Below are 13,612 nucleotides of genomic sequence, written 5' to 3'. Positions count from 1 at the left end.
ACTCCCATGGCCCGAGGAGCCTGGTGGGCTGTGACTGAGCATGCGTATGCACGTGCGCACATACGCCCACAGGCGTGCACGTGCACGCACTGTCCAAGGTCCCAAACCTGGGAATTTCTGACTTCCTCTGTTCCTCTGTCTGCTTCTCCATTGGGCCTGCAAATCATTTGACCTTACTGGTATGAAAATTTCCTTTTGACCATACCTCACGACTTGTGGGGAGCTTAGTTCCCCTACCAGGGATTGAACCGAGGGCCTCAGCAATGCAAGAGTCCTTAACACTGGGCCACCAGGCCATTGACAAATTTTCTTCTTAAGTGGTTTTATGTACAAATGCTATTTTGGTTGAAACTTAAAATTACAAAAATTAAGGATCTGGAAAAGTCATGTTATGGCAGCACTACATTGCATTCTTATATATCTCCCTTTCAAGAATAAAAAAAGAAACCTTGCTTAGAGAAAACTTGTTTTTAAAAAGTCTTTGGAAGGCTACTTCATGTGCCCTAAAATCCGTGTATATGTTTTAGTTGTTTTCTATGTTGGTATTTTTCTATGTGAACAATACTAGTATGATCAGTCCTGTTTTCTAGTATTTTATAGGGTTATTTCTAGTATTTTATAGGGTTAATTAGATTGAGAGTTAGAATCTTGTTACAGAACCCTGCTTGCCAGAGAATGATTGAGCTTGCCTGTTCTGTGTACTCTTTTTGGTTTGCCTCCTGGTTTGTGTTGTTGCTGTTGTTTTGTTTAATTAACCGAGGGATTAACCGAGGGATTAACCTTTGTTTAATTAACCGAGGGATTAACCTTTGAATTAACCGAGGGAAGAACTGGGGAAACTAATACCGTTTGCTAAATTGGGTTGTATGGGGTGACCCATAAGTTAGAAATCTTGCAGTAGCTACATAAATGGAGATCTTGTAAGCAAACTACCTGTCCTGTTTGCTTGTCCTGTCCTGTCCTGTCAGCAAACTACCTCCCTGTCATGATGGAATGAAGAATATGGTAATTCTGAGGAGATCATGGACATAAAAACTTCATTATTAACCTTTAAAGTTAGCCTCACAAAATGAGAATTATTGCATGATCCTAGCTCTGAGAGCTCAAACACCTCATTATTTGAATATTCCCCATTTTATTAATATTTTCAGGTGGAGACCTCACCGCGCCCATCCATAAGTAACTTTTAGGCTTGTCCTGTCAATGTACTTTGGGCAGCGCCTAGAACAATAAGGCAACCTTTTTGCCAAAGGGTGCTGGGTGCAAATCCTAGCTCCACAATTTATTAGTCCTCTTAATTTGAAAAATGGGGTCAGTAATAGATCCAGTATCACTGACTGCTACTGCTAAGTCGCTTCAGTCGTGTCCGACTCTGTGCGACCCCATAGACGGCAGCCCACCAGGCTCCCCCGTCCCTGGGATTCTCCAGGGAAGAAGACTGGAGTGGGTTGCCATTTCCTTCTCCAATGCATGAAGGTGAAAAGAGAAAGTGAAGTCGCTCAGTTGTGTCTGACTCTTAGCGACCCCATGGACTGCAGCCTACCAGGCTCCTTCGTATCACGGAAGTGCGATGAAAATCCACTTCACGAAGTTTTTAGCCTTTGGAGAGCGCGAGCTGCACCAGAGCCTAAGTAGCTCCGGCCTAAGCCCCGCCTCCTGCCGTCTTGCCGCGCAAGCGCAGCCTGGCTCCCTGGGCTACTCTTCCCCAGGCTGGCGTGCTGGCCCTCGGCGGGAGATTGGGTCTCGCGTCGTGCGTGTGCGTGCGCGGTGCTCGCGAGCTCGCGCACGCCGCACTTCGCTCTGCGGGGCTGTGGCGGCCTCTTCCTCCTGCGTCCAGGGCAGGTCTGTGAGCGGTGGCTGCGGTGGGAGCTGGAAACCAGCGTCCGCTTCGCCGCCAACGCCCTCCCTGCTTTTCCCTTCGTCTCGGGCTCTCAGCGCAGTATAGAGGCGTCGGGCTGGGAAAGGAGCGGCGCCAGCGTGAGGTTTCCAGCCGATGGGCAGCCCCTGGGCACGCTGAGGGGCCGGGCTAGGAGCGGCTGAGGTAAGTAGGCGCGCGGGGGTTTGTCGGCCGGGCCAGGGGCAGAGTGGGCGGCGGGTGCTCGTGGAGAAGGCAAGGAGAGGGCCAGAATGAGGGCCTAGCCAGCTGGTGGGAAGAGCTCTCCGACCCGCGCCTGAGAACGGGCTCTGGCCTAGCCCGGAACGAGAGGAGGGGCCCCGGTCTGTAGCCTGCTCTTCCCTGGGCTTGAAGCCATTATTGGGGGGAAATTCCTCTTGCGGCGGGGGGAGGGGTCGCCCTTTCTTTTCTTCGGGAGGTCGGAATCACTTCTCCCCCCGCCACTTTAAATTAATGCCTGCCCACTTCGAGATGGACATCCAGATGGAGTAGCCTGTGACTTGTGCAGCTTGCCGAACTCCGGGTGCACGACGGCGGACGATCAATTTTGATTATCGGAGGCTACACAGCCCTTTCTCTAGTGTGGGCGTATATCTCTTACAAAGTTGTTATTGCTGATACACTAATAAAATCGCTTTCGGGCACAACAGGTAATATATTTCTACACGCCTCTTGTCAAATAAGGATTCCGGCACCGGGGAAGCTGCGCAGTGGGGCACAATTAAGGAGGAGAAGGAAGACAAAGAAGGCCGTTATTTATGTTCTGTTCTAGTATCAAAACTTTCCGTGGTGGGGCAGAGTGCATGGCTGCTGGCATTTGTTTTAGCCTTTGCTGAATAGATTTTCTGAGTGGAGTCGCTCACAAATGTACTTTTATTTAGAATTATGAAATCGCGTATGATTATGGTTGTTACAAGCCAAATGGCATGAAATAAACCTCTGAGAATTATGCGTTTGCTCTTTAGAAGAGAGCGGAACTTGGATTTCTTGAAAGGACGATTTTCTCCATGTTTAAAAGTGAATACGTTCTGAAGTTACTAAAAATAGTTGTAGTTTTTTATGTTGGCAGTAATGACTGCTACATTCAGGAGAAGGAAAATGAATTGTTTCATAAAGAACAGCTCACGAAAAGACTTCTGAGGTTAAATGCACAGTAAAACAACTTCAGGGATGGCAAGTTTTAGCATATGCTTTAGGAATTCAAATTTAGGTGGTCCCGTGGCTAAGACTCCATGCTCTCAACTCACCGACCCCGGTTCGATCCCTGGGCGGGGAATTAGTTCGCGTATGCCACAACTAAGACCTGGAACAGCCAAACAGATATTTGAAAAAAGAGAATTCTGATTTAGTCAATGTTAAAATATATAGAAGCTCTTAGTTGATTCCCTTATAGTCAGTGAACTATTTAAAAAAACTATTAACCGTTGCTAGTCTTCACAGTCTGGTTTTGTATTGGATTTCATTCAGTTCAAACTTTCTAGAAATGTATTAGTTATAGTAGTAGTTATTTTAACTCTCTTAAGAAATGAGGCCTGCATTGCTTTCAGTGAACTCTCTAGTATCCGAAGAGTCAAGAAAGAACAGTTATCTGGTGAGCCCTGAGCTGGGACCAGGGAGGCATTGTTAAGTGTACAATTAAAGCTTGAATGTGTACATACTGTGTACAGACATATCAATTCAACATGCACCTACCACTGTGTATGCTTATGTGTATGACGATTGTGCACAGAAGGATCTAATGATGCTGACTCCCATCTTAAAAAGTTGACTCCTGAAAGTAGAGAAAGATTGGTTTTAACTCTATTTCCTTTTTTTAGGTAACTGTTTACACGGGTAACAGTCATAGTAAATTTCTTTTCCAGATTGTTAATTATTGAGTAAGGAGAGAATTGTACTGATTTTTTGGTGTTAGCGGGGAAGGAAAATATAGAGCCCTTCTAAACTAGCCTTTAGAAATCTTTTAAGTAAGTATCTTGTCTTTTCTGGGATAAACAACTTTACTCCTGTCTGTTTTGTGTCCTGGTTCTTAGAATAGTGTTTTGCATGGAGTTGGCCCTCTATTAGAAATGAGGTATATCAGAAGTAAATTAACATAATACACCCCGGGACTTCCCTGGTGGTCCAGTGGCTGGAACTCTGTGCTCCCAAAGCAGAGGACCTAACTTCCATCTCTGGTTGGGGACTAGATCCCACATGGCGCAGCAACTATGACTTCACATGCCACAACTAAGACCAGGAGCAGCCAGATAAATAAATAAATATTAAAAAAGCATAAGACAAACCAAATGCATACATTCCTGAGAAGATTAAAGGAGTTGAAGATGGGTGAAAATTTTTTTTTTGTCTGCCTACTGTTTAAATGTTGTGTTTTTCTTCAATGTTAGTTGAACAGTGTTGGTGTCTGAGTAAAGGATATATGGCAGAATCTTGCTTCTGAAAACGTAAACATAATGTAAACTGAGACTATATATCCTGATAGTGATAATAGATGATGAATGTTCTGATATATTAAGAGAAAATGAAGCTAAGGGAAGTAGGTCCAGAGGGAAGGTTTTGGTTAGTGATAGGAACTTAAAAGGCATGAGCTATAAAACATTGCAACAGATTGTAGGAAAAAAACCGTTTTCTCCTTTTACTGGCAGTACTTTCTGTGGAAGAGGACTGGTACCTTTCTGGCTGTTTATACTAGAGCTTTTCAGCAGGGTGATTTCTGAATAATAAAATTGAAAAAGAAGTCATCTTGGGAATTCCCTGGCAGTCTAGTGGTTAAGACTCTGTGCTTTCGCTGTGTGGCCCAAGCCACAAGGCATGACCAGAAAAAAAGAAAGGGATCACTTTTTCTCTTAGTCTGCTCAGAGGTCTAGTGTGTTTCTCTTTGTATTTGCATGTGGTCTCTAGTCCAATTTTATTGGCAATAAAATAGTATTTTGATTCCTATCTAAGTCCTGTGTATATTTCTCTCTTAGTTTATAACTTGTAGGGGAGAGGAATGTGGTTGGTCTCTTCACAAATTCCAACGATGACTTTTCTTCAGTTTGGAAAACAAATCTATTTGATTTAGGTGTTGTAGATGTTATCAATAGAAAGGTTTTGTGGATATTTGAAGAGGTAGTAGCTTAAGAGTTGAATAAAAATTTTGACAGGAGTATTTCCTTATTTATTTATTTTTGGCTGCGTTGGATCTTTGTTGCTTTTTCTAGCTGTGGCGAGAGAGGGGGCTACTCTCTAGTTGCAGTGCCCAGACTTCTCATTGAGCACAGGCTCTAGGGTACAGGCTCAGTACCTGTGATGCCCATGGCATTGGAATCTTCCTGGACCAGTGATCAAACCCTTGTCCCCTGCATTGGCAGGCAGATTCTTTATCACTGGACCACTAGGAAAGTCCTCAGCAGAAGTATTTTGAATTGACTTTTGTGTTTTCATTTTAGTATAGCTGAGTGATTCTCATGATGGGTGGTAGATTTTGTCCCCTGCACACCCCCCCACACACACACCCCGAGAATATTTGGCAACGTCTGGAGAATATTTTGGTTGTTACAAATTGAAAGGGAAAAGAGGAGGGTACAGAAACTGACATCTAGGGAGTGCGATGGGTAGAGGGCAGGGATGCTGCTAAGCATTTTAAAATGCACAGGACAAAAAAAAAAAAAAAAAATGCACAGGACAACCCCCCACCTTCACCCTAGCTAAAGAATTATCTGACTCAAATAATCATTGTGCTTGTGAAGAAACCCTGTTGATTCAGAATTTATCTGAATTTGTATTTGGCTTTACTGTTTCCTAATGTGTGACCCTAGCAAGTTGCTTGAAGTTAAAATAGAGCTAATAGTATGTTCCTCATAAAGCTGAGTTGTAGTGATGATAGAGTTGAGATGTAGTACCAAGCTTATTACCTGCCACATAGAAAATCTCAAAAACTGATAACTTTCGGTTACTAGTATTACATTTGGAACATATCTTGATGATCTCTTATTTCTCATTTGAAATTAGAATTTGAGCAAATGAAATGATAATTAATAACCTCATTCTCATTATATGCTTGGGGAATGAGTGAGGAATTACTCCTTTTGATATTTGTGTTTAGCTCCAGTCTTGTTTTATGTTCTCAGATCTATAAGGCTTCTGCCATAAACAAGTAGCTTCTCATTGTAGATGTTTTTCCTTCATAGTTAAGATTTTTAAGCTAGATGGAAAATGGCTCTATATCTGTTGATTTTTAGCAAATATTTAGTAATGTAACTGAATTCAGTTCTTTGACTTGATTCCCATTTCCTTTTAGGTTTATGATTGAAGTAAATTTGCAGTGGTTTTGGCTCACATTGATTATATGTTCTTAGCCTCTTGGAGTAACTATTTTCATAACTGGGGTTTTGGTGCAGTTTTACATTTATGAAAGGTACAGGCAAATATCTGAACCTTCATAGACATTTGTGACTCTTTCTAAATATGAATTAGAACCCATGTCTTTTTTTTTTAACCTCATTGAAATATAATATTGTAGTCTGTATAGATTCTCTTTTTCTGTGTTTCTAAATGACGTGGCTATTGAGAGCTGACTTGTCATTGTGGTGGTCATATTACATAGTCTTTAGATAAGAAACAATTCACAGGGATGTTTCACAGACAAAATAGAGTCATTGGACTGTTAGTTACAGAGCTCTTATAAGGGGAAAAGATTCATGTCATATTTATGGCCAAGGGACAATTCAGCATTTTGTCTTGATAAAAGTATTTTATTATGATTGTTACACATATTTTTTAGTATAAGCTTCAGTTGTTTTATAAATGTTCACTTATTTTAGCTAATGGAAACCTTTGTTTACCCTTTATGTTGGTGCTGCCTCCTGTTTGGATAGAACAGTTTGAAGAGAGTCAGTGCCTGCGGCCAACAGATTGTGTTCTTTGTTTGGCACATTCTGTCTTTATACAGTGTAACATACACTCAGGATTTTGTATAAATAATAAATTATGATAATGCTGAAGAAGCCTCCACCTTTGAAAACTGGCTGGATCAGAAGTATACATGTGGGAAATAAAACGAAAAGCCAAAGGGAGACATTCAAAGAATGTTAAGGAAACTAAAGAAAAAAAAGTATGTTAATAACAGTTCTTATCTTTATTATCTTTTTTCAGACTTAATCTAGAAAAGAAAAACCTACAAAATATAACAGATTTTGCATACACACTTTTCTAATTCCTATGCAGAAAACATTATGACTACTAAATCAGTACTGGTGTTAGTTATCTTGCATGGCTTTTATGCCTACCGGTGATTAAATTGAGAAAAAAGAAGTATCTTTGAATCTGCTGATGTGTGTGTGTGTGTTTATAAGTGGTCTGGAGTTCTGCCTGTCAGCTAATTTTAGAGAGCCTGCATAGTTGTTGGGAGACTGACTGTTTTCCCACTAAATGCTGTCATTCAGATATATATTTTTATATGTGTGTTTATGCATATTTGTCCTTTATTTTTGGTAGAAAATGATGCATCCTGTTGCCAGCAGTAATCCAGCTTTTTGTGGACCTGGCAAACCTTCCTGCCTCAATGAAGATGCCATGAGAGCTGCTGATCAGTTTGACATATATTCTTCCCAGCAAAACAAATACAGCCACACAGTCAGCCACAAACCAATGGTTTGTCAGAGGCAAGACCCATTAAATGAAACACACTTGCAGACTGCAGGTGGCAGAAGCATAGAGATAAAAGATGAACTAAAGAAAAAGAAAAATCTCAACCGATCTGGTAAGCGTGGCCGGCCTTCAGGAACCACCAAATCAGCAGGATACCGGACCAGCACAGGCAGACCCCTGGGAACCACCAAAGCGGCTGGATTTAAAACAAGCCCAGGCAGACCTTTGGGTACAACTAAAGCTGCAGGATACAAAGTCAGCCCAGGGAGACCTCCAGGTAGCATTAAAGCTCTATCCCGTCTTGCCGATCTTGGCTATGGCTGTGGGACTGCTGCTTTTCCTTACCCTATGATACATGGTAGAGCTGTTCATGGGGTGGAGGAAACCAGCAGCGAAATCAAGCCACCCAATGAATGAATGAGGCAGGAAAGGAGGGCCAGGTTTAGAAGGAAGATCGTGGATAATCCCAAAGCTTCTTGGTTTTATTTCGACATACATGATATGGCCTGGGCTTTCCAAATTTGTTTTCCCATTTGATTTTTTTTTTTTTTCTGCTTTTGCTCAGAAACTGTCATATGCTGACAGACGCACTCAAGGCATAAGCAGTGGCTTTGTATTTGTACATAGGTTCAAGTGTAACACCTATCTAAATCGTTTTTGCTTTTCCTTTAGAGTTATGGTTGTATCTCATTTCATTACTATTTTTTTGTCATTCTAAATGCTTTATGTGCTACATATTTGAAACCATTATACCTATTAGTTTGTGAAGTTAGCTTACAATATAATAAAGATAGTATCAAAGGTATTTTTAACTGATGGAACAAAGCAAACTAATGATTCAGGATTACTTGAGGTAGTGGCTGGAGGGTATTTTTTGGTAACATTTATGTTCATGAGACAGGACACAGATATATGCTTTGGCATTTACATAGACTTCATATGTTGAAAATCTTATTTTTAATGTTCTAGGTTTAAACAGTTTCTTATTTATTGATCTACATGGCATTAATTGATTTAACCATTATTTCTTTAACAGTTCTTTAGCATTTGCCTTTTAGCCATGTTTAGGTTGTGTATTTTTTAATTGCCTAACAGCATGTATACCAAACACTACAAACAATTCATATTTACAAAAAAATTAAACTTTTTAATAAAAACTGCACATTACACTTTTGGTGAAATACAATGCATTCTGAGAATAGCATATTTAATATAATAGAAAAAGAAATATTCTTAAGGTCTGCATGTTGCTATAGTTAATACATTTTACCTTTTATATACTTAGTTATAAAGCATTATGCTTAAAACACTGTTTAATAATGTTCATTTAGTTAAAAATATTTTTAAATTTTTTCTGATAAATTGTCCCATTGCATTAGCACTTACTGTGGTTTCAGGTCTATATCTACCAAAGGACAAAAATTGAATGGTAGACTGTAAAACTGGTACAAATAAGATGCAGTTTTCTGACTGTCAGAACCCAAATATTAAGAAATAGGAATCAGTCTATGCATGAAACATGTAAGAAATATGTTGATTAGTTTAATTAAAAATCTCATCGTGGCTCTAATAAGACCACTTCATCCAAAATAAATTTTTTTCCAACAGATTTTCCTTTAGAAGCAAGATAAGAAAGAAAAAAAAACATTGGGCAGACATGTATAGAAGGGACAGAGGGATATCTCTCGTTCCTCTTTTTGAAAGCAGTCTTCGTTAATATACATTTTTATTTATTCTGAGTTTGATCTAAATAAAATAGATTATTATAAACTTTGGATTTGGGAAAAAAAAATTCCACTGAATTTTAAAGTTACTGTGTATGTATTTGTGAGCTTAAATGCCTTTGAAATTATAATGTAGGTTTGCAGGATCCCCAGATTTCTAATCTTTGAAAATTTTAATTTTCAGAGGGCGCATGTTATGTTGCTTGGGTTTGCTCTCAGTTAATGCAAACTGGTTGCAAATGGATGTCATGTTTCATAACTGTTTTATCAGGAAAAAAGCAGCAAGCCTTCAGGTGTTCCAGCCATGCCAGACACAAAGAGCTGGACTTTATGCTGCTCTTTACAGTAAGAGGTGTTGCATTTTATGTGGGGACCGTGTGCGCACTGGCTTCTAAGACAGTGACCTCAACAATTTTAGCTTTGCACAAACCATAGAGAGCAATGTTGGATGACTACATAATTAGTTGTAACATTCTGGCAGCTAAATTGCTATAACAGTTTCTTCTTGCAGAAGCTTAAAATACAAAACTTTTAATATGAATCTACTTAGAACAGTATAACTTCTGACACACAGATGCTTACATCTCTATTCATATGTTCATCCATCCACTTTTATCAGTATTTGTCATTCAGTTGTTTCCAAAGATGACGTTTTAGCAGTTGGCTGCTTAGAAGTCCTCCTTTGAATTCCTGAAAGCAGTTGTTAACTTTAATGTTCTCCCATAGAATTACATGTATCATAGTCAAGGGTGTGATTGTGTATTGTGTTTCAGAGTGTGCCCACTTGATGTTTCCCTTTCAGTTTTATTTTCTTTCCTGATTTTGTTGAACATGCCCTCTCTCCCTGCATTTTCCTACATTTGTTCCCCTCCTGGGTCTCCATCCTCCAGCACATCTACTCAGTGGTGCTGTGCTGTGTGTCAGAAGATAAAGCAGATGAATTGTATGAAGAATCTCATATACAAGTTAATGAATGGTGAGATCAACTAAAGGAAGTTATGTCCATAACAGTGTTTTATTAATATCAGGAGCTATGTTCCAGGAAAAAAAAGTGATTGGATAACCCCATTTAGAAAGCTGAATTTTCTGTTTTAGGAGAAGTTACCTGGCGTATTAGATCTGTATGCTGAGGAGCATCTTATTCTATTTTCTTTTATCCTTGTGAACAGTTTATTGGTGCCATGTTGAAGAGAAAGACATCTAAGTGATAACATGAATGAAGTCTTAACATAGAAAATATTTTTACTTCTCTACAAAGACTATGTTGTGCATCTTTTGTAACACTGTCTCTTGTCATGATAAACACTGAAATAGCATGTTAAACAATTCCTTATACTTTAATATAATCAGCTGGGGAAAACTGGCTTTTCCCCTCCACTGTGTACTTGTTCCTTGAAAGGTAAATTGCTAATTTTATATTGTGTAATTCTGTTATTCACAAAATAGGTTTCACTATTCTATATTTAAACTGTTGGTCAGAAAATGATCTGCTATTCAAGTAAGTTTGCTTTACTTTTTTCTTTAAAAAATATTTTAACATGCCTTATTTATTCTTATATCAATATATTAGGAGCTAATACAGATGAAATTTTCATTTTTTGACAGATATAACTTTGCATAACTAATCTTTAGTGTGGGATGATTTTGATACTATCTTTGGAGTTTTGCACTGGATATTAAAAAAAATTAGCACATTGTATTGGAAAAAAATAGGTATCTGATTAATTTTAAATATTTGGAGATGTTTTAAAAATCAGTGTTTTCAGTTATACTAAAAACTTCTTTATATTTTTTATTTACTTTTTAAAAGAAGCATCTGTTAAGGTAGTAAAGGTAATATTAATTCCAAACTGATGTTTGTGTGAATTTACATGTATTTTTTCATGAAATAAGTAACTTTTTTTAAAATTAAGAAGCAAAAGGAATGATCTGGATCCATTTATTAGGTTAAAGGTGACTCATACAATGTAGGAAAAGCCAATGTATGAGCTAAATGGAAAAAAAAATAACAAACTTTTATATTCTAAGAAGCTTTAAAAGAACAATTCAGGGGATGTTAACAATAACTGCTACTCTGTCAGTCATGGTCTATATATGCAGTAAAATTTTATGATCCGTATATAGTAAAACATAAGAATTCACAACAGTTGCTTGAAACATTTTTTCCCTTTGACTTAATATGTTTTTCTCTTTATTATATCTTAACTATATGCTGTTAAACTCTAGGATGTATCTAAATCTTTCCTTTGCTTTCTCCCCTTACTCTCCCCAAGTAGATAAATCTGTTCTCTCACATATAATGTATTTAATTTTGGAAAATTTAATGCTACAGTAAATCAAGTATGTGATTTATAGTAATCAGACCACTTTGATTCTTTTAGTTTCAGTTTCATTTTTCCACAGATAATTATGGAGAAAATAATTACCGATTAACATATAAGCACGCTGTCCTCTGCTGTAAAAAGTCTGAATAGATACTGTGTATGTTTTTATGTCCATGAACTTGAGCTACTCGTGTGCAATTATGTGTATGGGAATGGAGTAGTGTTCATGATTTGTATCTACATCATCATACGGATGTATATTTATTAATAAAGTCATTACTTCAAAACCAACTGTGTTTACTACTCTATTTCTTAGAGTATTTCTTCCAAGTAGGGTAATTATAAATGGTAAAACCCGGGAAGTCCAGTGGTTAAGACTCTGTGCTTCCACTGTGAGCGGGAGTGGGTTAGTTCAAGTGGGTGTGGGTTTGATCCCTGGTTAGGGAACTAAGATCTCACATGCTGTGCAGCGCAGCTGAAAAAGTAAAAATAAAAAAATAAGTAAATGCTAATTACTCTTTTATAATTGGTAATTTTGTATTTTCTTTGGGTTGTGATTCCTAAAATCTGCCTTTCTGTATTTTTTTTTCAAAATAGTAATTATTTATATAATTGTAATTTAAACTTCTAACCTATAAGTGAGTCTCCTTCTAATTATCAAGATACTTCAGACTAATGGGTCTAATAAAGGCTTAATTTTTTCTTTTTTGTTTGCACCATATAGTGTGTAGGATCTTAGTTCCCTGACCAGGGATTGAACCTATGCCCCCTACTCTGGGAACTCAGAGTCTTAACCACTAGGCTGCCAAGAAGTCCCTAAAGGCTTAAATTTAAATGTGCTTGATCCTTTTATTTATTTATTTATTTTTCACTGTTATCACTGTTTATTTGACAATAGTTGGTTTAGTGTACAAGTTTAAGGCAAACATTTGCATTTGCTTTTCTTCAGAAATCATACTTATAAAGAGTACATAAAGCCTGTCCCAAAACTTCTAAGAAATGTTCATTAATTAAAATAAGTCTGATTAAGATGCTTTACCAGGATACAAGAGTGAACTATGGTCGTGTATAATTTTTTTTTTTTAACAAAATTTTAAAAAAGGAAAAAAAGGTAATGGCAATCCTTATCTTCGTTTAAACCATGTATTTTTGAAGGGGTTAAACTTCAGAAATTATTTAAAGGTAAGTAAGATTGGCAGCCAAAAGGAATACTCTTCATAAAATAAACACAGTTATAGAGGCTACTTAAAAAAGACAGAGCTTTGGACCTCTGAAGAGGAGGAGGGCGCAATGATGGGCAATTGTCCAGGGTGCAGGTGCCACCACACAGCCTGCAGACCCGTGGGTGGCACTGATCCATTATTTTTCAGAAGAAGGAGAGGATACTCACTCTGTCAGCTGTTTCTTTTGTTTCCAGTGAGCAGTAAATGCCTAACATCATTAAGAAAAAAAATCTGAAGGAAGGCAGCCCTTTTTAACTGGAAGGCAAGAGTGTGGCTTATGTGTCTCCATTGAGCACTGCCAGGCAGTTCTGCAGCAACTGTAGATTACCCTTTGCATGCTTCAGTTCTAACTCTGCCAGTTCCACTAAATTTTTTCTGAATGCAGCAACTCTTGTCTTAAAATCTATAAGTTCTTGTTTTGCAGATTCAGATATTTTTTCAAATTTCTGACAACATAACTGTTGGGATGTTTCAGCCTGCAGAACATCTTTATTTTTCGCTCTTGCTTTATCCAGTGCTTTATTGGCATTTTCATAATCCACTAATGACCTAGATCTTCGATAGAGGAGATCCTTAGCAGCTTGGGATTCTCTTAAGTAATATTTTAAAAGGTCAGGAAGTTTGAGGTCCTCATCAGCTGACATTCATGCTTCTATTTTTCTTGTCTTATCAAACAGTTCTGAAACTAAGAAAAAACCTAAGTTTATAAAGAAGCTCTATACTGTCAGTGTGTTTTGACAAAAATATTCCAAAACGCCTGCTGGGTCAGCAGTAGTGTGTGTGCCCGAGTTTTGTGGGATCTTGAAAAATATGGAGTGC

General features: G+C 38.2%; 1 protein-coding gene across 1 annotated transcript; it reads left to right on the top strand.

Annotated features, from left to right (window-relative positions):
- On the top strand, window positions 1,784–11,861 carry C7H5orf24 (chromosome 7 C5orf24 homolog). Its single transcript, XM_018050372.1, has 2 exons — window positions 1,784–2,041; window positions 7,370–11,861. The coding sequence occupies exon 2, from the start codon at window positions 7,373–7,375 to the stop codon at window positions 7,937–7,939; it is 567 nt and encodes a 188-aa protein (XP_017905861.1). The 5' UTR covers window positions 1,784–2,041; window positions 7,370–7,372; the 3' UTR covers window positions 7,940–11,861.

This window comes from Capra hircus, chromosome 7 (assembly GCF_001704415.2).
Source record: "Capra hircus breed San Clemente chromosome 7, ASM170441v1, whole genome shotgun sequence".
NCBI classification, from domain to species: domain Eukaryota; kingdom Metazoa; phylum Chordata; class Mammalia; order Artiodactyla; family Bovidae; genus Capra; species Capra hircus.
Note: the sequence above shows the minus strand (reverse complement) of the source record. Positions and strands in the feature narration are given on the sequence as shown.